This window comes from Mirounga angustirostris, unplaced genomic scaffold (genome assembly GCF_029215605.1).
Source record: "Mirounga angustirostris isolate CCGP_5_RB_7025 unplaced genomic scaffold, mMirAng1.0.hap1 SCAF_9, whole genome shotgun sequence".
NCBI classification, from domain to species: domain Eukaryota; kingdom Metazoa; phylum Chordata; class Mammalia; order Carnivora; family Phocidae; genus Mirounga; species Mirounga angustirostris.
In genome coordinates, this window is record NW_026991717.1 from 96,210,774 (window position 1) to 96,238,184 (window position 27,411).

Here is a 27,411-nt window from a genome sequence, read left to right on the forward strand (position 1 = left end):
AGGCAGTCAACTGACTGAGCCACCCAGGTGCCCAGTTAACAAACTTTCTGAATCCAAAGTCAAGCCTTCTTGGTTAAACCTACAATATAATAGACTTTTTTTTTTTCAACAGGAAGATTCCTTTATAATGGTGAATTTAATAACACACAGGGCTAGAGTACAGCCTCAGTCACTCACTGGTCCACAGCAGGCAGGAAGGGAGCAGTGAGAACCAACACATTCCAGGACTCATGTCACACTGACCCCCGCAGGACTGCCACGTACCTCCCTGAAGCTCCACCCACCTGCTAGTGCAGCCAAGAACTATGTTGCTTTTAATTTGTCATTTTTGCTCATTGAAGATAAAATCCACCATGGTGACAGGATTTCAGCACAACAGTCTGTTGAAATATTTGTATATACTTAAAAAAAAAAAGACAACTAACAGTCCATTCTGTGCTCTGTTTCCCTGGAGGATTTCTCATGATCTGGGAACCAAGAATTAACACACTTCAAAAGAAGCAATAAAAATTCTAGCGCCGTACTCAGAAGCAGATGGTGCGCCTGCCAGGGTCGGAGGGGGGAGCGGAGCAGGTGCTCTGCTTGGGGGCAGGGTGCGGCCTTTGGGACAGCTGAGTGGACACGCAGACAGAAGCATCCACAAGCAGGACACACTGCCAGGGAGCGCCTGTTTCCTTCCGTGCTGTCCCCAGGTACGGGGGCATCACGTCACCCGCATGATGACTTCTCAGGACTGAGGACCCTATCCCTCACTCTCCATCCACTCTAGTGGGGGGTCTCTGACTGCAATGGGCTGAGGCCAGGAGTTGGGATCTAACTCTGTGCCACCCCGGTAGATTTGCTTCAGGCTATTCCAAGCAGGAAGGGCCTGGGACGCTCACCTCCCCAAGTAGCTGTGAGGCATGAGGGAGAAGGCAAGGGGAGGAGAGGCTTAGAAGGCAGACGTGACTAGAACCAGTGGCTCTGGACCTGGCTCAGCTTTGTGGGTCAGTCGTGCCGCTGCTGCCACCTTATCCTTGTGCTGGGGACAGACCATGAGAAGTCTTCACAGCCGGTAGCTTCCGTACGTGATACCGTACGTGATATACATATATATATTATTTTTACTGAAATAAATGCAACAGATTCAAGTTCATTCCCCTTTGCTAGAACTGTCCCCTTCCCTGCCCTGAGAACTTCATGCCTTCGAGCCTGCCACCAGGCACTCCCTGGCTTGTCATCTGCCCCCCCTCCCCCTCACCATGGGAAAGGGGCCCCAGGATGAGCAGAGGACACACGGCACGAGAGGTGACTGGAAGGAGGGCCTACCTCGACGAGATTTCTAACGAACTCTGAGAACCTGAGGAATTGTGAAGGACTCAAAGAGGGAGCTGAGGTTCAAGGTCACTGGGCTTTTTGTTGTTGTTGTTGTTAAAGATTTTGTTTATTTATTTGAGAGAGACAGAGTGGGAGAGAGAGCACAAGCAGGGGGAGCGGCAGGCAGAGAGAGAAGCAGACTCCCCGCTGAGCAGGGAGCCCAACTCGGGGCTCTATGCCAGGACCCTGGGATCATGACCTGAGCTGAAGGCAGACGCTTAACTGACTGAGCCACCCAGGCACCCTAAGGTCACTGGGTTTTATCTGCAGTGGAATCAGACTCAGACAGTCTGGTCTTAGTCTCCAGAAGGGACAGCCTGGAGGTCGTGAGAGTGCTCATCACAGAAGCCCTGTCCACAGGAAAGCTTGTTGCTGAACTCCTTCCAGCAGGAATCTCCTAATCAGCACCCAGCCATGCCAGCCCGGCCGCACCCTTCACCACACCTACTGGTACATCAGTGGCTGTCACCGTGCACCGCCCCCCCCTGCCCTGCATTCTGCACATCCTCGCCCATCTCCCAAGGGTCCTGCCTTCACTGTCCACCTGTGCCTCAGTAACTTCTCACTGGCTTCGGAGCAGGTGGTCACACACCCGCTCAGGCACCGACTGGGTCTTGAATGAACAGCCGTCACAGAAGCCCTCCCCATGGGCCCGGCAGTGGTGCCGGAGGTCACTATCTCTGAAGGATGGAGCTTACCTGGTGCAGCTCCAGAAGGCACAGGCGAGCTGGTCCATCAGCCAGAAAGTCACAGCGCCGGTGGGCCCATGGCTAAGCTCAGACACCAACTGAGCCGTGAAGTTCATCCTGTGCAAGAGGCGCTAGGCAGTGCTGTTGTTGACCTTCAGAAATCCATCACTGCAGGCCACGTGGGCGCAGTCTCTGTCTGCACCCAGCTATCCTCAGAATCTTGGTTCCCAAACCAGGATTGCTGGCTATGATAGGCCACATCACAGTTAGGACATTCAATCACATACCCAGACCCCAGGCACATTTTTTTGAGACCCATCCAGTGGGAGTGGGTGGAAGCCAATGTCCTGGGCACTCGGCTGGCTTCCTTGCCTTTCTCCCAACAGGCCTTGTGGGTATAAACTCAGTAGTCCTGCCGGTGGGAGTACCTGCAGCGGCCTTGACTTCATGAAGTACTCCTTTCCTAAGATTCACGCAGCGCTTACACGCAGCCCCACAGCCGAGGCCCCAGGAGGAGGGTCCAGGGTGCCGGGGAGAATGATCGAGGGCGCAAAGCCTGCCGAAGCCCGGGGGATTCCGTGGGAAGTGGTAAGTCCTCGTTCCCTTGTAGTGAATGGAACTGAAGGCTTCAGAGAAGCCACCCCGCTTCCAGAACAGGTCCTGGACGAGCTTTTCTGGCACCTCGAGGGCTGCTCAGAGCCCAGCAGATGAGTGTGCTCAGTGTCCTGGAAAATGACAACAGCAGTGCCCGGCGTGGACCAGGGGACATCCAGGCCACAGCGGGCAGGGCAGCCGTGAGCTCCTTGGGAGAGGGCTTCACATACGCTTCAGAGGCGTCCCCAGGGCACTTGAAGGGGTCATGATGCAGCCCATCTGCATGAGTTCCAAGGATGGCGAGGTCTGAGGTGGCCAGGCCCTTCAGCAGCAGCTGTGCTGTCTGGCTGGGACTCACCGTAGCCCCCGGGAGCCCCTCCACATCTGTTACTCCTGCTCCGTGGCCCAGGTTGTGCACTGCCCATACTCTCACGGTGCAGGGCTCCCGGGCAGGGGAGGTTTTGAAGGCTTCCCGGCCATAAAAGAAAGTGTGGTTGAGGTGTGAGACTTTCCATCAGCAGTATTTCCGAAAATGGAAACCACCTTCCAGGGCTGACTGGGTTTGCAGTCCAATTTCCTAATAGTCCCCTTCACTGGCGACTGGAATGTGTCTTCCTTTCTCTCCGCTTGGAGGAAACTCACAACTTTCCCAGTCATCTTCTTCCTCCTGGTCTCATCCTGCTCTTCTTCCTTCAGCAACCCCCGGACCTTAGTGATGTGGTACACAGCAAGGGGCTGTCTCCCTTTGCTACCCCCCAGGTGAGTCCTCTCTGGCACCCCGGGCACAAGTTGATTTTACAGGTCTGGCCCCTTCTGGCACCCTCTGCCTCATACCTGGGTGCCCTCTGCCTCGCACCTGGCCCTGGTGAATGCCCCCTGGGGCCCTTGCTGGGGCGGCTAAGGGGTGCAGCCGGGTTGGAGTCCTATTGTCCCAGGGCTTCTCCCGCCAATGATGCTCCTTCTCACAGAGGAAACACTGCAGACTGCAGCACTCACCACACCAAAGGCAGCTTGGTCAGCCCCGCCGCAGGCCTAACTTTCCTGGCACCTCAGCCCCGAATTCAGGCCCTTCTCTGCTGGGGGAATCTGGGCACTCATACTCAGATCGGTAAGGAAAAATCACCCACCATACAACCATGCCTGGGCTTTCCCCAGGAGTGACGACAAAGGCTTTGGGTCTGAAGGCTGAATGGAATTGCCACAGGGTTCTGAACACCTTAAAACAAAACAAACAAAACCCTTTGTGGTCCTATTAGAATACTCACAGATGTTCAAATTTTAAATTTTCTGCCTCCAAGATACCTGTATCAGCAGCAATGTTGATTTGGTTTCATGCTTTCATCCTTCATAAGGGGTAGGCAAATAGTGGGTCAAAATGAACTTGAAAGGGTCTTTTATGGCTTTGAGAGATCTGATGGGTTCACTGAGGCGGGCTTATCAGCTGGGTCTCAACCACAAGTTTTTGCTAATGAAAGAGAGTGGTCAGGAGCTTTTCAATATAATCCAACTTCAAGTCAATATTTCAAGGGGCACCACAGAGCAGCTTGGCGAGGGCAGGGTGGGGTTGGGCGACAGTGGGTCACCCGTGGGGACAGAGGCTGTTCCTCGGGGCACCGGTGGACCCATCCTCATCCCCGTCTCTGCCCTCCTCCTCCTTCACTGCCTCCCAGGCTCCTCCTCCCTTATTGTCAGCTGGGATCCGCTCCTAGGTTTAGTTTTAAACCAGTGATTCAAAGCACAATTTAGCTGTTCCTCTGAAGACTTTAACTCAAAAAAAAAAAAAAAAAATCCAATGGGGGATAATTGTTCACATCTGCCTAATGATGTTTCTATGTGAAAAAGCATAATAGAATGTAAGATTTTGAGTTACAATAGCTTTCAGTTTATAATTAAAATCAAAAGGGTAAAATTCAAGTGAAAGCACTAGATACTTCTGAAAGGTATTCTTTATATGAGGACTCGAGGCAACACATTTTGTTAGCAATATCAGACATTGATTTTTTTTTTCCTGATTTTTTTCTACTTTTGTGCAGGTGAGGTAGGAAGGAGCAGATGTTTTGGTCTAGCAAGACAGTAATTCACTTCATTATGACTACTTGCCTTCACCTTGTTTGTGCCTTTCATTGTGAACAGAGGCCCACAATGCTGCCGATGGGGCCTGAAACGTACCATATGGAACCAGAGGGCTTTGGGGGAACTGAAAATCATTGCCCTGGCCTCACTCAGTCACCTGTCTCCAGGCAAAATCATACCCTGTCGTCCATGAGGATTCAGAGAGCCCCAGCTTGGACTGAGTTGCTATTACTGACCACAGCCCTCGTTGCCCTGGGCCCACAACACCCTCAGCCACAGGACTGAGCGCACTAATGCTGGCCAGATGTCAGAGACCAATGACTGGAGAGCAGGCTTGTGTTGGAGAGAACACAGCTCTAGGGCAAGACTGGTGAATGAAGTAGGGTAGGGGTGAGTGGGGTCTGACCGGTGCACAACGGAGAAGTCCAAGTGTGCTGTGAGTTCAACTGAAGCCAAGATTCCGATGAAAGACTAATGTGGTAGACAGTAGGTGCTCCATGAATGCTTCTTAACTGGATAAATCAGAAGATGCTGGTCAGAGGGTCCTGGGCGGGGGTGGGCTGGGGAACCAGCTGGAGTTGTTAAGGGCCTGTGGAAAGACTTATTGCAGCTTGAACCAGAGGGCTTCCTTGGAGGAGTGGGCACCAAGCTGCAGGATTGAACACAAAAGCCGGGCTTGTTTCAGTGAGGTGGGGCAGAAACTGCTCGTTGCCAACCCAGTATCTACTCTCACCTTTTTCCTTAGTAACGCAATGCAGATTTTAATCTCGGGGGCAATGTGCCCTGCTGAATGATACATTCATCTGCCACATTTACAGCTGCCATGGCCATTGAGGCATAAGCCTAAACTGTCGTGTGGGTCTTCTGTGAAGATTCTTTAAGAGGTGCTACTCTACTGACATACTCATTTTTTCCCCCTTCTCCCTTCCCCCTGCGCCTTCCTGGAATAGGAAGATCAGTGTGATGGCTGGTGCTCTGGCTGCTACAATGGACCATGAAGTGAATGTGAAGATGGAAGCCATATGCTAAGAATGGCAGAACAAAAAGACAGAGAGAACCTGGAACCTTGATGACACTATAGCTCCCATACCAGCCAGATTTCAGCCTTCTTTTACGTGAGAGAGAAATAAGCTTCTATCTTGTTGAAACCACTGTTATCTCTTCATTCACCTGGGACATCACAAGCCTAGCAATCTTGAGAAGCCTTTGAAGAGTGAAAAATTAGGGTTTTTATTTGTTTGGTTTTTGGTATATTTAAGTTAAGTAGGCTGTAAGACAAAGGTGATTTAAAATGACAAAATAGTCTGACTCTCTGAGTTCAGTCATAAAAAGTAACGAAGGGGTTATGTATTATTGTGTTATGTATTTATTTGGCTTAAATAAAAATAGGCTTTATTCTCTCATGTAATTAAGAAGTCCAGAGGTCACGTAGGCTTCAGATAAGGATGTCAGTGAAGACATCAGTCTCACCTAATGACCACAAGTTCCCTGAAGCTCTTGGCAAAGTCTTCTTGTATCTGGACCGGGTCCCCAAACCAATCACTGTGGCTAGGATATATATGACAAAGGAACCCACCAGATGGTCCACTCAGAGACTTGTAACAAGGTTTTTCCTCCAAACAGCATGGTTGGGGAGGTATGGGACCTTACTGGGAGGGAGAAAAAAAAGGGAAAGTGTGTGGGGAGGCCACCATGTGTCCTGTACCTCTCCTGGCCATCCTCACCAGCAAGTGTTATTAAAGGAGTGTCATTTAAAGGAGTTTTTTAAAAGGCAAAGGTTTCTTGGGGCGCCTGGGTGGCTCAGTCGTTAAGTGTCTGCCTTCGGCTCAGGTCATGATCCCAGAGCCCTGTGATCAAGCCCCGCATCGGGCTCCCTGCTCGGCGGGAAGCCTTCTTCTCCCTCTCCCACTCCCCCTGCTTGTGTTCCTGCTCTCGCTATCTCTCTCTCTCTGTCAAATAAATAAATAAAATATTTAAAAAAAATTTTTTTTAATAAATAAATAATAAATAAAAAGGCAAAGATTTCTTGCTCTCAAAGACGTTTCTACTAGCCTGGAAGCCAGTTAATAGGCTTATTGGTTTGAGGGAAGGCATAGGATTTCCCGACAACCTTTACTACTCTTAACTTTCATTCATTGATTCAATAGTAGATATTTCTTGGGTGCTAGCCGGCAGGTGGTACCAGAGAGGATAAGCACACATTAAGCCATTAGGATCTTTAGGGTACCCAGACTCTTTAGGAAAGTCAGAAAGCAAGCATGAGGTCCTGGGAAATAGGACAGGTAAGTCTCTCTACTGATAAGGGAAAGGGACTAGCAATTGGGCATAGGGTGATGCCCAGATAAAGCGCACCAATGTAGGGCCCTCGGCAAGGCCCCTGGGTGGGTTGGGGTTCGTGAACCTGAGAAAGAGAGAGTGGGGTGGGGGTGCCTCTGGGGATGTCACGCTATGCCTGTTTTGCAGTCTGACCAGGGCTGGCTTTGCAATGAGGGTTCTGGATCTCCCTGGCTAGAAAGTCTCTGGGGCGGGGGGAGGATGGGTAGACTTAGTGGTCCCGAATGTGGGCTTTGGGAGTGTCTGGGGGGTAAAATGCTAGGAAAGGAGCATAAATCCCTGAAGCGCCTGGGAAGAATTTTTCCTGGTCCATCTAGCTTGCTGCTGTCCTGACCCTGGAACAGCTCGGGTGTTTTCAGTTTATCATGACACAATTCTTTTTTTTTTTTCCTGCAAGAGTCAGAGAATAAGGGCTTCATAACCCAAATAGTTCACAGTATGGTATTTGTCTCTATTTAAAATCATCTCCCATGGGGTTCAATTAACAATGTACATGTCAAATTATGTCACACCCATTACCTGCTCTAATTTGGTCAGGCTGGGTCAGGCAGTCCCCGATCCGACGGGAGCCGTGAGCCTCCCAGCAGACAGCCGGGTGGCAGTGCCCAGGCTGTCCTTGGCCTGAGCTGCGGCAGGCTGTAACATCCCACTGGGAACTACCAGGCAGCAGGACGTGAATGGTCAGCCTCATGACGACAGTGCTCTGTGATAAAGCCCCCTTTATCAGAGCTTCGCCCCTGGAGACTGTCGGATGTGGGTTTGAATCCCAGCTCCCTCATTCAGCAAATAGGTGATCTTGGGCAAGCTCTTTAACCTTTCTGAACCTCATTTTGCACACCTGTGAAATGGGAATACGCATCACACTTCATTCCTAGGGATGTAGTTGAGGATTAAATGAGATAATGCATATGAAATGTTTGGCAGAATGCCCAGCACTTAAAAAGAGCTCCATGCTAGCTACTAGTCATAGTATTGAATTTTTTATCTTGTTCAGTCCTTCAAAATTGGGGCTCCTCATGATTACCCACAGGAAGTATTTCACCAGCCCTCCAGAAACCAAGAGAAGACAGGCAGCCCTTCCTGGAGGGCATGGAGGGTAGCCAGAGAAGCCACAATGGGGTATTTTGACATCAGAATTATTAAAAATGTGGCAAGAGCAGCCTTGACCTTAAGAATAGCTCTGTGTGGGTACAGAAAGTTTTTCTGCCTAGTGGGGATCACAAAATGCCTTTGTGTGCCATTCAACTGTTCTGCAGAGCTCCAAAGAAGCAGATGTAAGGGTGCCAGGTCAGTCATTCTCTCCATTTTAAATAGAGGTAAACTGAGGCACAGAGCTGTCCATGTACACATGTATAGTTATTTCCCCCACCTCTCAAAGGACAAGTGAAACTGTGGTAATTATAGAGCTAGAAGCAGAAGCTCCGGCCCAAATAACTTGAGACTGAGGCATCTGGGTTATCAACCACAACGGAAGCCGATATTGGGGAAATTATCTGGGGTTACATGCACAAAGGCTATTCTTCTTACCCTCTTCCACATCCAAAATCTCTGGGGGAGTGTGGTGGCCCCTTTGTGGGTACATCTAGGAGGTGATGTATCATAGAAAAAGCCCTGGATTATATTCAAGAGACCTGTACTCTGACCCGAGTCCTCCCAAACCAGCTGCATGACCTTGGAAATGTTACTTTACCTCAGGTCTTACATCAGAAACGGAAGTGAAGGGTTTGGATGACATCAGTGTTTCCCAAGCCTGACAGCTCATGACTGCGCACTGTCGTGTCAGGGGAGGGGTGGTGGGGGCAGATCTGAAGCCTGGAAATCTGTTTTTTGCAAGTGTTCTCGGTGATTCTAAAGAGCAGCCCCCATTGGGAACTCCGGACAGATGCCCTCTGAAGTGTCCCCAGCTCCAATGTTGTCTGACTCCAAAGCCCCTTTGAGCACGTTCCACACAATTCCACACAGTTTAGGCCAGAGATGGCAGCCCCGATCCATGAAACCCCAGGAGAAAGTCAGTGTGAAATCCCCGGGAACAGCCAACATGGCAGAGCGTCTGGCTGGGGAGGTGCGTCGGGAAGGGTGGCCGCGTGTGTGGGGGCTCAAGGTCTCTGCCTGTTTCTGGGCCAGCTAGTGTTGGAACCTGCAGCTCAGGCTTGCCAGGGGCCAGCAGCGCTTTGACCCCGACTGTGACCGTTCCTTGCCTTGTTCCTGAGGGCCTGGGGCCTTTGGGCTACAGTCTCGAGCGCCGAATACACCTGTCCTGAGATCGAAAGACACGTCAAGCCTCCAACAAGCCTGCCCTGCCTCCCTGAGGCTGGCACCCTTCGGTCATGTGGCCCCAGCTGTCCTAAAGCCACAAAAGTCCCTGTTTCCATGAGGAGCTGTGGAATGCTAAAGCTAAAGCTGCCTTTAGCTCTTTCAAAAGTTTCAATTATGGGTTAATCCTGACATTCTTTGGCTTTAGAAAATGGGCAGGAGGTTTTTTTTGGGGGGGGGAGGCCGAGGCAGGAATAAATCGTGGCTCTCAGGCCTGAATGTGATCCAGGAAATGCGTGTCTAGACACCCTCTGGGTGGCAGAGAGAATAGGGGAGCGGGGGTCCATGGCGGGAGCTTCGCTGTGGCCCCTCATGCCTCCAAGTTACCCAAACAGGATGGGGGGCTGCCTGGGTGTGTTGGTGGGGAGGGTTGGGGGGAGGGTGCGCCTCGGCCAGTGGGGCTGCCCACCCCTTGCTCGTGCACACTGTCACCATGCACCAACAACAGTCTAGTGTCGCTGACACTTCTGATTCTTGAAGAAAGTCAGAGATCTCCATTTTACCTGAACTCTACTAATTGTAACATGCTGAAACATTTTGTTTAGAAAAGTCCTCAGACCAAGCGAATCACACCATCTAGCCACAGACTGAGACTCTGAGGAGAGAGCCTGGCCTCAGGGACTGATCTAGGTGTGCTCTACCATTCTGCTCCCAAATGAGTGGGACCCCCCCCAAGGAGCTTCTCAAGTCTGCAGAGCTACACCCACCTCCTCCTTGGCAATTTCCACTGTCAGAGGGAAAGAAGGCTCTGGCTTTCTGAACTTCTAGAAATCCCCTTTGTCTGCTGCAGTGTAACACCCCACTGCAGGGCCATGGATCTATAGTCCCTGCCTGCCCTTCCCCTCCGTCTGCCCTTGCTCCCAGTAAGCCCCAGTAACAGAGAGCCCAATCCCTGGACAGTACACAGGCTGTACCACTGTCTCTGTTCCCTTGCTGGAAAACATTCAGACCCAAGGAACAGAGGAGTACCTTATGACACGGAAGACCTTGAGCCATCAACTGATGTTTTTAGAGGTAAGTCATTTGTGCACTTTGGTACTCAATCAAAAACAATTTACTCGGGACAACATGTCACAGAGGCTGAGCAGTGGCCCTAGAATTTCTATATAGGAAAATCTTGGAGGTGGCATTTTGTTTGGGAGCAAGGAATAGCTGAAGGACTTTTCCTAAAGCTACATTGTATATTGCACTCTCTTTTTACTTAAATGGCACATTTATGTAAAAAAACAAACAAAAAACCCAGAAACCCTGTGATTGGTCAGGACACATGCAAGGGCGACAAGATAGGTAGAGACATGCCCCCGCTTCTACACAAGGAGGGAAATGGGCAGGACAAGGTCCCAGAACAATCCAGGGGCAATATAAGCCCCACGGCTCAAGAAAATTTTCAGTTTGGAGGTTGAACACTTTACGCCTAGCTCCTGAAAGTGTCCTGGATGAAGAGGATGCATTCTCACCACCAGGCTGAGCCATTCTGGATAAAACCAAACCTGTTCATTGGCAAAGGTCAGTGGTAATGTCAGAATGTTCCAGACACCTGCTCCCATGGGATCCTCCCACCAGGCAGCCAGATGGCTCATTATGACCAACATGCAGCCTTGAGGCCTGGTGCCCTGGCTTGTTGGCATCAGATGGCCTGGGGGACAGGGACTTAATCCCATTGCTCAGAATGTATCCCAGGGGATCCCATCCACGGTCCTCTTCTTGGGATCAGCAAACTCAAGGGACACCAGGGAAGGTTCTCTTAGAGTTTACTTTGGAGTAACTTCTAAACTCAGAAAGAGTAATATAAAATGTAATGCTCCTGACTTGCCAGGAAGTGGTTGAATTCTCTGTCACCATAATGCCACTACTTGGTATTATTTCAAGTAAGTGATCCACGTATAACCCAGAGGGTTTCAACATTTAAAAATAAACAAATAAGCCATTGACCCTTCATTAAATTGGTGGTTGTCGTCACACTTAATAACTGCCTCATGAGCACATCATTCTCTTCTGGAAAACCGGCCATCAGCAACTGGCAAGAAATCACACTGTTCTCGTTGAAAATTTCTCTGTTAATAGAAGGATCGACTTTCCTTTTTTTCCTTTGACGTTTTAAACAGCAGTAATTCGACCCTGAAAGGAATGTGATGTTTGTAGCTTCTGTTTCTCCCCAGGAACAAAGAACGCTGGTAGGACCTACACACAGGTGAGGGCCCGCCTTCAGACTTAGGCACAATAGGTATTTTTTAGTTGGAGTGCGTTTGACGGATCAGGGGGACGAAAAAGCCACTTCTGCAGCAGGGGTGGTTCACACTGCGGCTTCCTCTGTCCTCAGCCAGCTCCCTGCGGTCCCCCATGGGTGTGCACACCGTGCTCACCAGCACCTTGTGGCCCGTCTGCCTCCCTCAGCTCTCCCACAGCACTTCCTCAGCCGCCCTGGGGCCAGGCCGGCCATAAACCCGGCCCCAGCAGAGGCTCCGGGCTGAGCATCTTCCAGGCCCCTCAGGGAGGCCTGAGGCAGATGGTGACATCCAGGGCAGGACTGAGGCTTGGGGCCCGCTTCACAGGATGCCCATCTTTTTTACTTTGCATTGTGGTTTGGAACTCTGTCAGATTTCTTGGTCTCCAATGCCTTCCTCATCAGTCTGCAGGTCTCCTGGTTGGCTTGGGCTATGTGTTAGTCTGCTAAACCCAGATGATAAGGTAACAGATGAGACACGAGTTTTGTAGCATCAGTTCCTGGTGATTCGAGGTGTAGATGATATGTATGCAATTTGCCAACATGCATGTAGCCTGTTAAAGAACCAAAGCTCAGCTAAGGAAATTTAAAGATCTAATTGGCTTTATTCCACAATTTGTGAGTCAGGCAGCATCCCGTCTAACCAATAGGAGGGTGCTCTGAGGAGCTGTGTGACATGGAAGGTTTTTATAGGCAGGAAAGGGGCGGGACAAAGAATTATTAGTGAAAGAAAAGAAAGGATTGATTCAGGCAAGGTCAATTTCCCTTAGGGCTAAGGACAGGGGGCTTGGCAGACACCCTCACTGGTGCTGATCCGGAAATTACAGACTGATTGGTTTAAAATCCATTCCTGGGAAAGGCTGAAACTTCAATAAGCTTAGGTGCTAAATTTTGGGTTGGGCTTAACATAAGCGACTCTCTTTTGGGTCTGTGGTTTCCTTTTTAAAAAAAAAAAAAAAAGATTTGCTTATCTATTTTAGAGAGAGCGAGAGGGCGGGGCAGGGGGAGCAGAGGGAGAGGGAGAATCTCAAGCAGATTCCCTGCTCAGCATGGAGCCCGACGAGGGGCTTGATCTCACAACCCTGAGACCACGACCTGAGCCGAAATCAAGAGTCAGATGCTAAACCGACTAAGCCACCCAGGCGCCCCTCTGTTGTTTCTTTCTTTTCTAATTTCTTCTTTTAGGTAATGATAGTAATACAACAAACACAAATTGCCTAAGAACACTTACTATTTTCCAGGCAAGACCATGAAATTCAATGTCAGAAAGTATCTGTCCTCAGAAGTTTTATAGTTTTGTGAAAGACATTCTTGCCAACAAGTACAAATCCAAATCACTCTTCTTCTCCTGTTAGGGTCCTTATAAGCAGGGGTCAGAGTCAGCCTGCCAACACAAGGCAAGCAGCATGGAGCTATGGGCTACACATGGTCTATACTTTCTTGGAATCAAAGGTCCTCAGAGACTTGGAGGGAACATTAATATGTTTTTAATTAAAATAACCACAAACCCCTACTGTGGAATAGCATGCAAAAATCCGATCGCCCACCCCAGCCCCCACTTGCAGCCCCTCCTCCACCCGTGTCTCCTAGTGGATAGGAGGCCGCTGCGGCTCAGGACCAGGGATGGAGGATACAGTGGTTGAGAGGTGGAAGGAAGCAGGGACAGCCAGAGCTGGGGGCTGGGGTGGGGGGAGGGCAGAGACACTACAGAGGTGTAAGCCCCTGTCCAGGGGAGGTATCACTGTGGAGGTCCGAGGGCCCGAGGTTAGAGGGAGAAGCACAGAAATGCTCTGGGGACATTGGGAACTTTCGTAGCGCTTCATGTTCCAGAAACGGGGGCAAGGCATTCACTAAGAGCTTCAGACTTGGAGAAGGCCGACTTTGAAGCAACCCAGGTCCTCTCGGTGCGGGCTTGCCTGCTTTGAAGTTCTCCACCCTCCTAGCGAAGTAGGGAGGCTCTCAAGTGATTGAAGCAGAGAAGTTGCAAAGAGAAAGAGCTGAGGGAGGGAGGTACCTTATGTCCTCCAGCACGTCAGCCAGGCAGGAAGCTCTGCTGAGTAACTTTGGTTTTAGTTGGAAATCTTTTGTCATGTTCCTGTCTACGCAGCCGTGTGGGGGAGTGTGGTTAGATTTCCTCCTTCCTTGGGGTGAACAGGGACGGTGCGGTGGGGGCATGAAGCAATGGACAAATGGAGAAGTGATTTCAAGAAGAGGTGGAGGTCACACAGAGGGTTTTAAATTCACAGAAGCATTTCTGCTGTGGGGAGAACGAGCGGTGTTTGCCTATGGAACAGGCCACTGGAGATTCCAGAGGAGGGATCCACCCAGGCCTCCTGACTTGTGGCTTAAATTATCCAGTTAGTCATTGGTTTACTGTCATCCAAGTTTAATAAGCTTGACTGTGACCTGTGAGCAAAAAAGTTGGCCAGGCTGGGGAAAAAAAAAAAAAAAGCAACTTTGGGTCATCCTGCAGGCTGAGGCAGGATCCACAGAGCCCACCAGCCCTGCAGAAGTGGGGACCGCGTTCCTTTTCTTTTCTTCCTTTGCAGAAGTGATCTTGTCACCGACCAGGCCAGTGAAACTGGAAAATTTTAAGAACCAACAGCTTAGAACTAACTGCTCAGAGAGAAGTTTCACTAGCCCAGAGCACCCCTGGAAAGCAGAAACTGATTTACAAGCCAGGGAGAGTGTGGGTGAGGTGCTGGGAGTGATAGTCACTGGGCAGCTCCCCCAGTTTCCCACAGGAAGCGGCAGATCCCCTTGGCCCTGGCCCCTTGCCCTTGCCCTGGGGGGAATGAGTGTGTTTGGGTGGCATCCTCCTGGAAGGAAATAAACAGGTTTTGTCCCCCTGTCCCCCCTGCGCCCCCCACCCCCAACCTTGGAGCAAAGCCTGAAGCTCCAGCATGCACAGGTCATGCTTCCATTTTGAGAAACCCGATCCTTCCGACCTGAACACACTGCTCTGTGTTTTGCACAACAGAACGGTCCTGCTCCTAGCTCAGCTCCGTGAACGTTCTGGCTTCCAACTTCCCTCCTGAGCACCTGGTGGCTATGGCTTTACTGTGCCTCCCTGCCATTCTATCTGCCTGCGCTTACATTTCCAGCATCTCACCAGAGCTGCCAGGATCCATCTCCCAGGCAAGGCTTTCTACACAGAGGCTGCCAGGCCAGCAGGAAGGAGACCTCAAATCCATCTGTCAGCATTTGAATAATTTCATCCACACATACTTCTCTTCCAACCACCGGGGCTATTTTAGTTTCCCCGAACCATGCAAGCCCAAGGCGCCTGTCAGCCTGCTCCCTCTCAGAAGCAGGGCGCATCCCCGTGAGCGCCCCAGGAGCCCCACCACACTGGTTTCTTTGTGAGGTCATCTTCGCAGTGGTTTCCGGGTCCTCTGGCCTCCTTCCTGGGAGTTTCACACATTCTGGTTTGCCACAGTTCACTTCAGTCAAAATATAAGGGCCTTCTGAGGGCTCACCCCTCTGCTGCACATGGTGGAAGTCACCACGGGGTGCTCTGGGGGACACAGTACAGCCAAGAGTTATCCAAGGTGGGCCCCCCAATGTGAGTCCCAAAGAGAAAGAATTCCAATGTCAGTTAGATTGGGGAATTTTGATCATTCAAAACACACATTTCTATACTAAAGGTTCTGAGAAGTCCTGTCATAAAGAAATTCTGTTCCCCGTTTTTAACCTACCATTTCCCCAACCCAGCATGATGTTGACCATGAAACTCTTCATATCGCAGCGGCTACATCTCAAGGAACGAATTCATGTTTTTTGTAATATATTTTAAGAAATGATCCAGCAGTGGTTTTCAACCTAAAGAGGCACCTCAATCTCAGGAGTATTTGGACAGAAGTGGTGGCATTTGGGTTGTCCCAAAGATGGGGAGGTGCTCTGGGCATTTGTGCATGGGGAGCTAGGGATGCCAGCCCCCCTGCAGTGCGGCCCCGCCTGTCCTCAGTAGGCCGGGAAGAACTGTCCCGCCCCAAAGACCCACAGCGCTCCTCTCCCCCACTGAGGAGCAGTGGTTGGACAAGCGCTTAGCATTTTCTTCAGAACCCTCTCGCAGGTCCAAACACCTCCTTGCCATCTTCTTCCTCTCCAGATTCCTTGCTTCCTCTTGTTGCGATGCCTGCACGGTTCCTTCCTGGTCGTCAGTGAGTCTGGTCTGAGCTGGCGCCGACAGAGGCTACCAGGCGGTTCCATCTACCCTGGAGACGACAGAAGGATGTGTTCAGGTGGCCCCTGGGGGGCGAAGAGGACGGCGCTGGCCCACCCCAAAGTCCTCTCACCTCACCTGGCCAGGGAAAGGAGGCCTCCGGGCTCAAGCCTGAGTGAAAACCCCTGGCGCTCAGCCAAGGTCAGGGGGCCTGAGAAAGACCGTGGGAACGGCGGGCACAGCCCCCCACCCCACCCCCGTCCTTCTGGGGTGAAGCAGCGGAGACACCGACATCCGCAGCCGGCAGCTCCCAAGCAGGGGATTCGCGGGGCCCCCGCTTCTGTCACAACAGAAGACGCCCATGGCAACCGGCAAGTGTTGCCTGAAACTGCAGAGTGTGTGTTTACCCAAACAGGGGTGGCTCACTGAGAGCGTCGCCCCGCGGGACTCGGGCCGGGCGCCCGCGAGGCGGCGGGTGGTCGCGGGGGGCGGGGCGGGACCCGCGGGCCGTCGAGCGCCGCCTGCCGACCCGGGGGTGCGACCGCCGCCCGTCAGCCGCGGGGCGCGCGCTGGGCGGCAGCCGGCCGGGGTCTGTCCGCAGCCGCCTGCGGCTACGGCCACGCGGCTGCGCGGGGTTTCCGGGAGCGGTCAAAACGGTCCTCTCCCCGCCCCAAGGTTCGCGCGCGAACTGCGGCTGTGCTGTTTCCCCTTCCGCTGCCTCGCTCAGGATTCGTATGGTCAAAGGGGGGCGGGGCGGGGGTGCTGTTTTTTATTTTGGAAAATGACTTTTAGGCCAATGGCCTGCCAAGTGTGCGGTCCAATAGCCCCATTTTATGGATGAGGACACTGAGGTCCAGTGAGATCAGACCTGAAGTCACGCTGCTGGTGAGCGGCCAAGCCCGGTGGAGAACCCCGGTGCCCTGCCTCCCCGGGCGTCAGGCTGCCCACACTCACTGTTGTTTCCCCTTCTTAAACACCCATTGAAGCAAACTGTCGTTGATTTTTTTCTGTTAAGAATTTTTAAAACTTGGCGGCAGGGGGAGGGAGGGTGAGCAGAAAGGCCTTTCAATATTAAAGCGATGTCTTAAGCTCCCCTGGGGGGTCTTCTGGCTCTCTAAGGGAAGGTAACTTTGACTTAATATTTACTATTAATTGGAGTCCAGGCATGCATAACTCTGTAAAATTAGATGACACTGTGTAGAAACTGTTAAAATGTAAATGACTTTTCTGTTCAGTAGAGATGCAAATGATTTCTATCTGACAGAAAAAAATAACCCCAAAGGTTATGGTTTTGTTGCCCTGTAGGACATGAACCAATTTTGTATCAAACTTTGCAGACTTTAGCATTCCTTTTTGGTTTTTGAGTGCACAACATCTTTGTTCTCATATCCTATTTTATTTTTTTTTATTTTTTAAAGATTTTATTTATTTATTTGACAGAGAGAGACACAGCGAGAGAGGGAACACAAGCAGGGGGAGTGGGAGAGGGAGAAGCAGGCTTCCCGCCGAGCAGGGAGCCCGATGCGAGGCTCCATCCCAGGACCCTGGGATCACAACCCGAGCCAAAGGAAAGGCCTAACGACTGAGCCACCCAGGTGCCCCTCATATCCTATTTTAAACCAGCTTTGTTACCCTGCAGATTCTCTCATTAATAGAGTAATTAAATCATTGGCACATACTTATCATCTCTTGTCAAGGCTTCATGTTCCCCTTCCTCTGTAGTCCTGCCCAATCCACCATCAGCTGGAATACACACTCAACACCCATTGTTGATTTTCTGACCCAAGTGGAGCAGACACATGACATCAGGGGGACCTGGGATATGTGCTCACTAACTCTGCAGAGTCCAAGAAATCTCTGTGATTGTCAGAAACACACTAGGACTGTCAAAAGTGTACAACTCGAAGTAATCTGTTCCCCTCCCATCTCATATTTTAATCACGACACGTCTATGATCAGAGGCTGAGGGCTCTGGCCTGCAGGGCACCTGCTCTGCTCTCAGCCCCACAGAAAACCTCTGCCCGCACACAGAGCCATGCCTGGGACCTCACCACACTGGGCTGGTGGTCCTGGTCCAAGCAGCAGCCCACTTGCTGATTGGTCGGCCAGTGGGGCTCAGCCCAACTACACTCATGAGGTCCTCTCTCTTGGCAAACTGGACAGGGAAACCCTCGAGGGAACCCTTGGTGGTAAAGGACCCAGAGAAGGCAGACATTTGGGGTCCTGAAGCAGCAGCTTCAATAAGCAGCAAGAAGAGCAGTGGTGGAGCATGAAGGCCAAGGCCTGCTTGGCTGGCCAGGAGCTGAAGTGTCTGTGTTTGATCTTGAAAGACCTCTTGGTTCCTGACCTACCTCTAGGGCTCGGTCAGGCTCCATATAGGTTCTGTTGCTCCTGTTCCTCCCAGGAAGTGAGCCGTGTGGCTTGTCCTGGGTTGCCATTAGACCTGTCCTTCGGTCAGTGGCCCTTACCTTCTTATCTGTGTGTGGCCTTAAAATAAACCCCACAATGCTGGAGGGAACCTAGTCAGTCTCTGCTCCTTCCAGTCAAAAGACCTTGATTCATCTTCTCACCTTTTCTAATAATGTAAATATTAGCACAAGAGTCTTTATTACCTTTTGTTCAGCCAACTCTGCCCAGGGACGTCAAGAATTTTCTAGGAAAGAGCAAGTTTACTTGGTTAGAGCTGGCCTTCCCTTCTGCCTCCTTCCATTCATTTATGTTTGAGCATTCATTCGTTCTCTCCACATGCACAGCATTGATTCTAAAGTGAATAAGACAATATTCACGCTTTGAAAAAGACCACAGTCTTGCAAGGACAGGGTTAAGGGACTGGGGCCAGTGCAGGAGTGAAGTGAGAGGATGGGGGTGGGGAGGGGCACCCCCTTGCTCCATGGCCCACATCGCATCGGCAGCTTATCCTCTTGGCTCTCCCACGAACGCTGGCTCTCATGCCTCTGGCCTGGAACCACGTGTAACCAAAGCCATATGTTCAACTTGGATTAATTAAATGGAGGCCTCAGCAAATTTCTGGTCCTGCTTCTGATGCTTTTGCATTATACTATTTTAACATTTGTTACTGTATGTTGTTTGTTATGTTTAACCCTGTGGCCCAGATTCTATTAGTCTGTACAGTTTAAATGGTGAGAGACTCCTGGTCTTGAATTTTAAAAAGAAGGATTGTTTTTGGTTTATTCCATGAGAACGCATCATGTCTGCTCCAGGTTGGACCGGAGAAGTTCCCAGTCCTGATTTTTCTGGGAGAGGACTGTAATCTTCACGGATTTTAGGAAATGGTGTAAGAAGAGGCTGTGCTATAAACTCAGAGTCCTGATCCTCAGTTCTTAGCACCAAAGTGCAGAAAAAATTCCCAATCCAGTTTCTAACCACGGGTGTCCAAGCACCCACGATGGCAGGGGGAAGGGAAAAGGAGGTGCGCTTTCTGGGCAGGGGCACCCGGGGCTTGCCCCAGCCCTAGGCAGCCAGCCGAGGCAGCAGCACTGCTCCCTGGACGGCAGAGCTTGGCAGAGGCCTGGGTTCTGCTGCCCTGGTCGTTTCCCACTCGCCCACAAGGACCAACACAGTGCCGGTGACATGATGGCAGATTTGGTCATTTTCCTTTGGGGAAGCGTGGTCCCAGGGATGAAGAGGCCCCCGACACTGCAGGTCCACGTCTCAGCTTCCTCCCCCACAGTGCAGGCAAGAACACCTGCTCCATAAGGTGACAGTGATGGAGAATGGGGGGCGTGCAAAGAGCCCACGGAGCTCACTAGTCATGTCTATGGGGATAATTGCGGGGAAGGGGCCAGAAATTGCCTTTCTGGTCCTCGTATCTGTAAATATGAGCTAGGGCAACTTGCAGACACAGACAGGACACGCCTGGCTGTGAGGCCTGGTATCTTCCTTGACATGGGTCATCTAGGCATTTCCTTGAGGCCTCCTGTCCTTTTTTCGGGGGGCAAGGGGGTTGACAGCATGCTTCTCACCCCGCTGAGTGCCGTGAGATCCACCCGCACATCTTACTGGGCTGGATCTGCAGGGAGCTGGGGTTCCCCTTGGGCCTACACAGTGCAGGGTCCTCATCCGCAACCCTAGCTCTCTGCATCCAGCTCTTGTGTCCAGGGAGACTGAGCCATGATTTCAAACAAGCAATTACGATTTCAGAAGACATGCTTCTCCGTAGTTAGTGCTGAAGCCCCTGTCCCACAGTACAGCTAATGGCCACTTCCTTAGCATCTCCCTTGCTTAACCCTTCTCGCTTTTAGCTTGGAGAACAACGAACTCCTATCTGTACAGGCTCCATCTTTCCCTCCCCCTTCTAGTCTCCCTTCCTGGGTCTCTCCCATGTGTTGGTCTCTCTAATGAAGAACACTGAAATTAGTAAGCCAGGTTCACCTCCCAGGCAGGATTTATGAAAGCCAGGTGCCCCTGGATGTAACAGATTTAAATGCTTTGTTTTGGCTGCTCTGCACTGTCCTGATTTTTCTTGGAGCGCTGGCCCTCCCTTGTTCACTGTGCAGGAGGTTCTGGTGAGCACCCCCTCCATTCCCCCCTCCCGCCCTCAGGCTCAAGACCGACACATGACCTAGTCCTGGCCAGGCCACATCGATCCACCTGCCCATCAGCAGTGCATTCAGAGACAGGCCCAGGCTTAAGTCCATCAAAGAAGAGTCAGTTTCAGGATTTTTGCTGAGACTATTGGGAAAGAAGTTCTGGCTTTCTGCAGGGCTTGCTGAGCCCGAACAAGGTGGTCCTAAGGCCCCTGGTGGCCATCTTGCCACTGCTTGGGTGGGAGGAGCCGAGAGATAAACCCAATGACCCTGTTCCGGCCCCCGAACCCCACTGCGTGTGAAGCCCCTGGACTTCCCAGCTCTATGAACTGATAAATCATTTTTCCTTAAGTCCATTGATTCAGAATTTATATTGCTTTCAATTTAAAAAGACTTGACTGCTAGCTGGCCAAAGTGTAAACTGATTTCTAGCCACCAAAGATGTGTTTCTCCAGGTAAAGGAGAGAAAAGAGAGGCAGGAGGAAAGAGTAACAGAGAAAGCTGGGTGGAGAGGCTTGAGTCTAGAAAAGGCTGCCTTCTGTTTTCTCGTTACTTATTAAAACCATTCGCCTCTCTCCCTCATAACCATGTAATCATCTCTACTGTGCTTCCTGAAACACACCCTTGGAAAGGAGGCTGAGAGACTTGCTCTGGTCCTGCAGAATTTGTAGACCGTAGTGAGGTTTTCTCCCCAAGGGCCCTTTCCTTGAGAATCCCTCCGGAGACTGTTCTGAACCCCCACGCCCACCCCAAGCAGATCTGCATCAGCCCTGTGACCTGGATCCCCCGCCCACGACTTGGAAAATAATTCTTGGAGTAAGCATTCCACTTACAGAAGCCTTCAAACCATCAGTGGGACGAGCAGCCCCATGCCCTATCCAGCCAGGTGCCAGAGAATGAGATTCAGCTTTTGACAGCCCCACCATCCACCCCTAAATGGTTTGAACAAGATAGAATAGTTTCTTTCTCATGTGAATGAAATCTGGACATAGGCTTCATGAAGTTGTTCGGACCCAGTATCTCCCTATCTTGCCTCCTCACCTTCCCCAGCAGGGGCATCTGCATTCCGCTACTCCCTCCCCCACTCCAGCTTCCCCTCCCATCCCCCATACCACTTTCACTTCCATCATGGAGCAGGCATGGAGAGGCAACCAGCAAGGGAGGCTGGAAAGGTGCCCTTTGCTCTGAATGCTAGCGCCATATTGGAGGGATCCGCTCCTAAAAAAGAATGGTAAAATGGAGATTGGGGGACGTTAGGAGTCTCTACCGTATGGGTCACCCTATGACATGCCACAGTGAAACCCCTCACAGAAACAGCCCCGCGGCTGGTGGTGCCGATGAGGCCACGGGAAAAGAATAATTTATAATTTACTCCAGACACATCGGTACAGACACCCTCCTGTTATAAAAGCTAAGAGAATGACCTGGGACCACCTGGGGAAACCTTCCCCATCATTATCTGTCTTTGACATTCAGGGGTCACTGCCCGCAGGGAGTAAGGCCTCCAGTCCCATCTTAATTCCTCAAGGACGCCTGGACTAGCAAGGACATTAGAACCACAGGAGGCCAGAGAGCAGGCAAAGGAGCCCTGTTCCTACCTGACTCCGTCTCAGCTGAGATTAGACAGTGGCAGCTTTCTTAGGGAAAAAATAAAAGTAGGGTGTGTTTCTTGATATATTTCACTACCATTTGATGTGAAGGGCCCGTTTATGAATGAGTGAACTGTGGGATTCTGTACAAGGTTGTTCCATCCCAGAGCTTTTTTGCAGCTCCTGAGAACTAGAACCACATTGGCAGGTCATCCACAACCCTGGAACAAACTATCTTTAGGGAAGGACCCCAGCCCCCCACTCACTGCGTAACACTAGCAAAGCTCTTAGAATGCTGGTTGGCACTTTGTAGGAGCTCAGTAACTATTAGTGGAATATAGGCCTGAGTATTCTAGGTGAGAAAAGCACTTATTATCATTATTATTTTATGAAATATTTACTACACATCTACTATGTATAAGAAATTGATCTAAGTGCCATGGAGGGTCACAGAGATGAAAAAGACACCATCCTTGGCCCCCAAGGAGTTTACAATTCTAACACACATTGTTTCAAAAGGCTGTTTATTTCGCATGAACTAGCAAAACATAATCCAGCGAAGCTGGGGGTCCTGTTCCCTGCACTTGTCATTGTGTCTTTGAAGAGGCTGGTTTCCAAATCCCCACGTCTGCTCCTGGAAGATGGTAAGGAGTCAGTGTGATTCAGCTGGGCTGGGGCTTGGGGAATTGCAGGCAGAATACTGGCAGCCTTCTGTTTGTTCCCGTCACCTCCCACGTCCTAGCCGAGCCTCTGCCTCAGTTTACCCCTCTCCAAGGTGAGAGCAACCACATTTGTTTCTTCCCAGCTCCCCCTCTCCCTTGCACTCTGAGCTGATGAAAGCAGTGATATCTGAATCACATGGAGCTTCCTGAGAACTGGTTTTACATTTAATTTTTCTTGGGAATGGGAGGCTGTGAAAGAGCTGTCTTTTCAAACTCGCTGTTTTGTTTCGAATTCATCTTTACACGAGCTCCTCCCAGGAAAAATGATGGAGGAGGGGACAGAGGGAAGGATTAAATACCCAAGGGAGAGTAAAACAAGATGGCAGAAGACCTGGGAGAAGATCAAAGATTTGAGGGTGGCTGTTTGATCTCAGGACACCCATGTCCTCTGGACACCCTGTGCCTTGGGCAGCCACTATCCCTACCTCAGGGGCCACCCTCCTCCCCGCTGCACCAAGTTTGCAATGGCCTAGATCAATGGGGGCTTCCAAATCATCCACCTTTATGTTACATTCATTTGGTGACTCATTTATTCATTCTATATTCATTCAATGTATACTGAGCACCAATAGCTACCCCCGTTTGCTATCAGGAAGGGTCTGTATTTGCATCGACCTTCTGTATAATTAGTTTCATTTCCCCAGAGTGGTTTTGACTTGAAAGTAGATGTTGCTCAGAACCTTTTCTGAAAGTTGTGTCTCAAGTTCTCAGGGTGGGGCCCACTTCTCCAAAGAAGTCTTATACATCCTTGGCCCAGGGGAGCACCCATCTTCCTGCACATCCTCACAGACATTCAAACCCAGGAGCCTCTCTTTGCAGTCCTGGGCTGTCTCCAGGGTAGTCAGAGGCGCCTGGCTGTGACCAACAAAGACTCTTTGTGCAGCTGGGGCTAAGTCACCTGACAGGTCTGAAATGTAACTTCCTCCTCTGAGCCAGGGGAACTGACTGACTCTGAAAGACTAGAAGGATGGGTCAAAATGAAGATAAAACTTAAAGGAATAAAAGGAGAGTTTTGTACTTTGTGATTAAAAGGAAAGAAAAAAGACTTAAAAAAGGAAGACGAAGGAATCCCATTCTGATGGTCTTGTATGAGAAACTGACGTAGAGATTTCCGTTGACTGCAAGCTCTGTGTGAACCAAGAGCTGAATTAGCAGCTGGAAACCCAAACAACCTTTTCCTGTGTTGGCAGAGTCACAAGTGTTTAGAGAGGGAGCTGGGAGCCCCCTGGGCTTGTCACAGGGCGGGCCATATCTGAAATGCTTAGGCTTAGCTCTGGGTCCACATTTTAACACTTTAACATCCTGGCAGGATCCCTTAGGAGGATGGTATGAATGCAGAAACCACACCACATGAAAAACTAGTGACGTTCAGTCTATAAAAACAATTTATGGACATAATGACTTTCTTCAAACAGTTAATTGGTCAGATGGCAGAGGGAGCCTGGAGAACTGAAGGTTGAGAAGGGCTATGTCATTCTCAGATCATGGTAGACACCTTCTGACACGGACCTCCACAGCGTCCAGCCCCTTACACCTCAACGTTTGATTTGCATCTTCCTCCGTCCTTTCATTTCCTCTTGCCTCAGAAGAATGGTCCCTCCTCCCTTAGGAGGTTCCCCTCACCCTCTCCTATCTCCCATCTCTAGGACACACCCTGCCAATTACCACCCTTCCAGAATCTTTAATTTTCCCTTCTCTACTGGCTTCTTCCCACAAACCTGCAACTATGAGGAAGATAATGATTTAGGTACTTATTATGCGGCAGGTGCCTAGAGATTTATGTGCCCTGACTAATCCTCACGCCACTCCAATGAAACAGGTGATGTCTTCTCCATTTAGAGATGAGGAAACGGGAGACTTCGAGTTGTTCAGTGACATTCCCAAGCTCACACAGTCCAGGTACGTCTGTCTCTAATACTCTCAACTGCACTTGCATTCAGGGTGTTAAGCGCTGCCCTCCCTTTCCAGCCCAATTCCCTTAAAGGAGCCTCTTCTTGTGTCTACTGCTTCATCTCCCAGCTGCTCTCCACTGCTCTCAGCTCCCCAAAGGTCATCAGTGACCTGACGGTTAATCCAACAGCCTTTCCTCAGTGGTCACTCTATCTGGCCCTTCTGTAGCACCTGGCATTGCTGGCCACCCTCACCTCCCCCCCGCCACCATGTGTGGCTGAGCTCACCGACTCCCACCACTTCACCTCTCATCTTTTCATCCCCATCCAGGTCCCTCCTTCCACGTGTCACTAGTCATCTTAAAGGATCTGAGGACTCAGCTGAAATTGGCAACCAGGGATCTGTGAGTGAGGTTTCCCTGGTATGTGTAGGGGTCTGAGATGGAGTGCATAGAACTGAGCGTGCTGGAGGGCACAGTCCCAATGATCCAGCTGTCCTCGCACTCATATTGGGTGGAGTTATGGGGGAGAAACAAAAGGACCAGGAATGGGGATTGGTATAGTCTCAAAAAGCAGAAAAAGCTGGGAGAGCAGAAGGCAGTGCTTAGAGGAAAAGATGGTGAAGTTCAAGGAGAAAGCAGGCTGAGACTCTGGGGAAGGATGACTGTGATAAAGAGCAGAGGAATATTGCTGGAGTTAACCAATGTCAAGGAATTGAGATTCTAGATTGTTGGCTGGCTCATCAAACACCCTGAAATCATGGCAGGAGATGGGTTTAACTTTCCTGACTTGTGCCTGCATCCCATGTGAAGCTGTGTCCTCAGCAGCAACAAGAGGTTTTATCCCTTGGGCTTTTCTTCAATTTTCTGGTTTGCCAGCGTTCGGCAGTCCTGTCCCCGTTAAACAGGACCACAAATCCAGTGCTGTGCTGAGTGGCATCACTCGAGGAGTGCCCTGCGCAAGAAAACCACTCTGATAGCACGGTGCCTAGGCACTGAAGCACTTGTTGAATGAACAGATGATGGATACATTCGTTTCCTGTGTGTCTTATTCCACTTGGGTTCAGCGGTGTTGAGCACCCACTGGCGTCAGGCTATCTGTGAGGGCCTGCGACAGATCAAGATGGGAAAAGGAAGCAGGGAAGCAGCCCTGCCACCCAGGTGCTACTATACCTGCTGATTCTAAAGTAGGGCAAAACCTTCGAGGCTTCCAGACAAAGCCTTAAGCTCCCTCTTCCGGGCTCAGCATTCGCAGATTTCCTTTAGAACCCCAGAAACTCTTTAGCTTGGTAAAAGACCGTCTGAGGATATTTGGCCTGTTTCAGGTGAATCGAGTCCAAATGTGTGTGCCTGGGACAGAGCCGTACTGGGTCCTCAAGGGAAGACCCTGCAGGCTGTCCCCAAGAGAGCCCCCTGGACTCCGTCTTCTGTTCCCCAAATTGGGAAACGGGCATTTCCTGCTGATCCCCTCTGCTTCATCTCTCATCTCATTTTATTCAGAAAGGGATCTGAGGATCTCTTTTCATTTTCACATAGAAACAACCTTTATCTCCAAAACTCCTGGAGCATTTCTCAGAGACCTTTCTCTCGGCTGTTTCCGTGTGCACCAACAAGAACTAGAGCATACAAGAAGCTTCTCCTCCTATTTCCCAGAAGAAGAGAACGGGAAAAGAGCCTTCCAAGGAGAGCCCCAGATCCCTACTTGCTGCTCCCACAAGAAGGTAGCTGAGTCCCCTTCCTCTCTAGGCACCGAGGTTTCCCTAGGACAGGGCTGGGGATTTAGCTAGACAGAAGCATAGACTGGGACAGCTGCCACCACAGCTCTGCCCTCGGAGACTCCCCAAAAAGCTTCCCACTCTGTTATTTGCCTGGGTGGCCATTAACGTTCCCGCTGTAGGCCTGGGAACCCCAGGCACATCCAAGCGCTGTGGGTTCGCTTGGGGCTGCAGACTTCCTCTGCCAGCACTCTGTCCCTCTCCCCCTCAGACACAGACACAAATACAGCCTGCAAGGAAGAAGCCGAAGAAAGAAGCTTGGGGACACTGGTGAGGAGGGGACTGGTCCACCAGACAGTGGGGAATCCCTTTGCACAGAGGCCAGCTTTGATACGGGGTGGAGCAAGGGAATCCAGAAGGACCTCGGTCAGAGTCCCAGGACTCTGGTTCTATTTAGACTCCCTGGGTCGTCCACCCTGAGGGAAACCCTGGCACCGGAGCTGCTAGGGTGAAAACTGGAACCCTGGGGACACATTCATCTGCAGATAGGTCGCACAATATCGTCAGAAATTCGATCCTATCCAGAATTTACAGATTGGAAGAGTTATAGATTTATGGCTTCTTTTGGAGGACAAAATAATCAGAAGATACTGCTCACCTGGACTCTCATGGCAAAACGAACCGCGCTATTTAGACAGAGTGCGGGTCCAACGGTTCTCCACACCCCCAACTCCCCGTGACAGCCCTCACGCAGGGCCAGGTGCCATTGACCTTGCACTTGCACTGCTGTTTTTCTTACAGTAGAACAGATTTCTCGATACACGCTTAGCCATCAAAAGTGATTTTTCCGCATTTGACCTACTGGTTCCTATTGGCATTTGAATTTGCAAGCCCTGATCCCAGGCACCTGGAAGAGCCAAGACTGTTCTGATTGGGAGGGACAGAAAATAAACCCAAATAAACAAAAAAGAAGAGAGGAGGTGGCTGGCTCCTGCGGCTGGAAGAGTACCTGGGCAGCTACAGAGGTGAGGGAGGGAGTGTGGGGCTCACAGGAAAGGTCCATGCAACCCTGCCAGGATGCTCTCTCCTGCTCTCCCATCTGCTGGTCTCGGCTTGTCTTTGCATGTTGCCCTCATTCTCTTTCAGCAGAGATACCGTGGTCATGTGGTGAGGCTCGTGGCCATTAGAAGCCCCGATTTAGA

At 50.7% G+C, this 27,411-nt stretch overlaps 1 protein-coding gene and 1 pseudogene across 3 annotated transcripts in view; both read right to left on the bottom strand.

Moving 5' to 3' along the window:
• Positions 1-1,376: 1,376 nt before the first annotated feature.
• On the bottom strand, positions 1,377-3,737 carry LOC123861570 (zinc finger FYVE domain-containing protein 1-like; annotated as a pseudogene). Its single transcript, XR_006795058.3, has one exon. The product of XR_006795058.3 is annotated as a zinc finger FYVE domain-containing protein 1-like (transcript).
• Positions 3,738-12,539: 8,802 nt separating this feature from the next.
• VCPKMT (valosin containing protein lysine methyltransferase) overlaps positions 12,540-27,411 on the bottom strand; it is a 95,847-nt gene continuing 80,975 nt past the window's right edge. Inside the window, exons 6-8 of one of the 2 annotated variants that reach the window (XM_064571016.1) lie at positions 21,408-21,513; positions 18,361-18,401; positions 12,540-15,800 (exon numbers count right to left, since the gene is read on the bottom strand). In XM_064571016.1, the coding sequence (XP_064427086.1) occupies positions 21,487-21,513 (27 nt within the window). In that variant the 3' untranslated portion in view covers positions 12,540-15,800; positions 18,361-18,401; positions 21,408-21,486. The remainder of the gene's footprint in view (positions 15,801-18,360; positions 18,402-21,407; positions 21,514-27,411) is intronic. The other variant, XM_064571014.1, reaches the window with a different exon arrangement.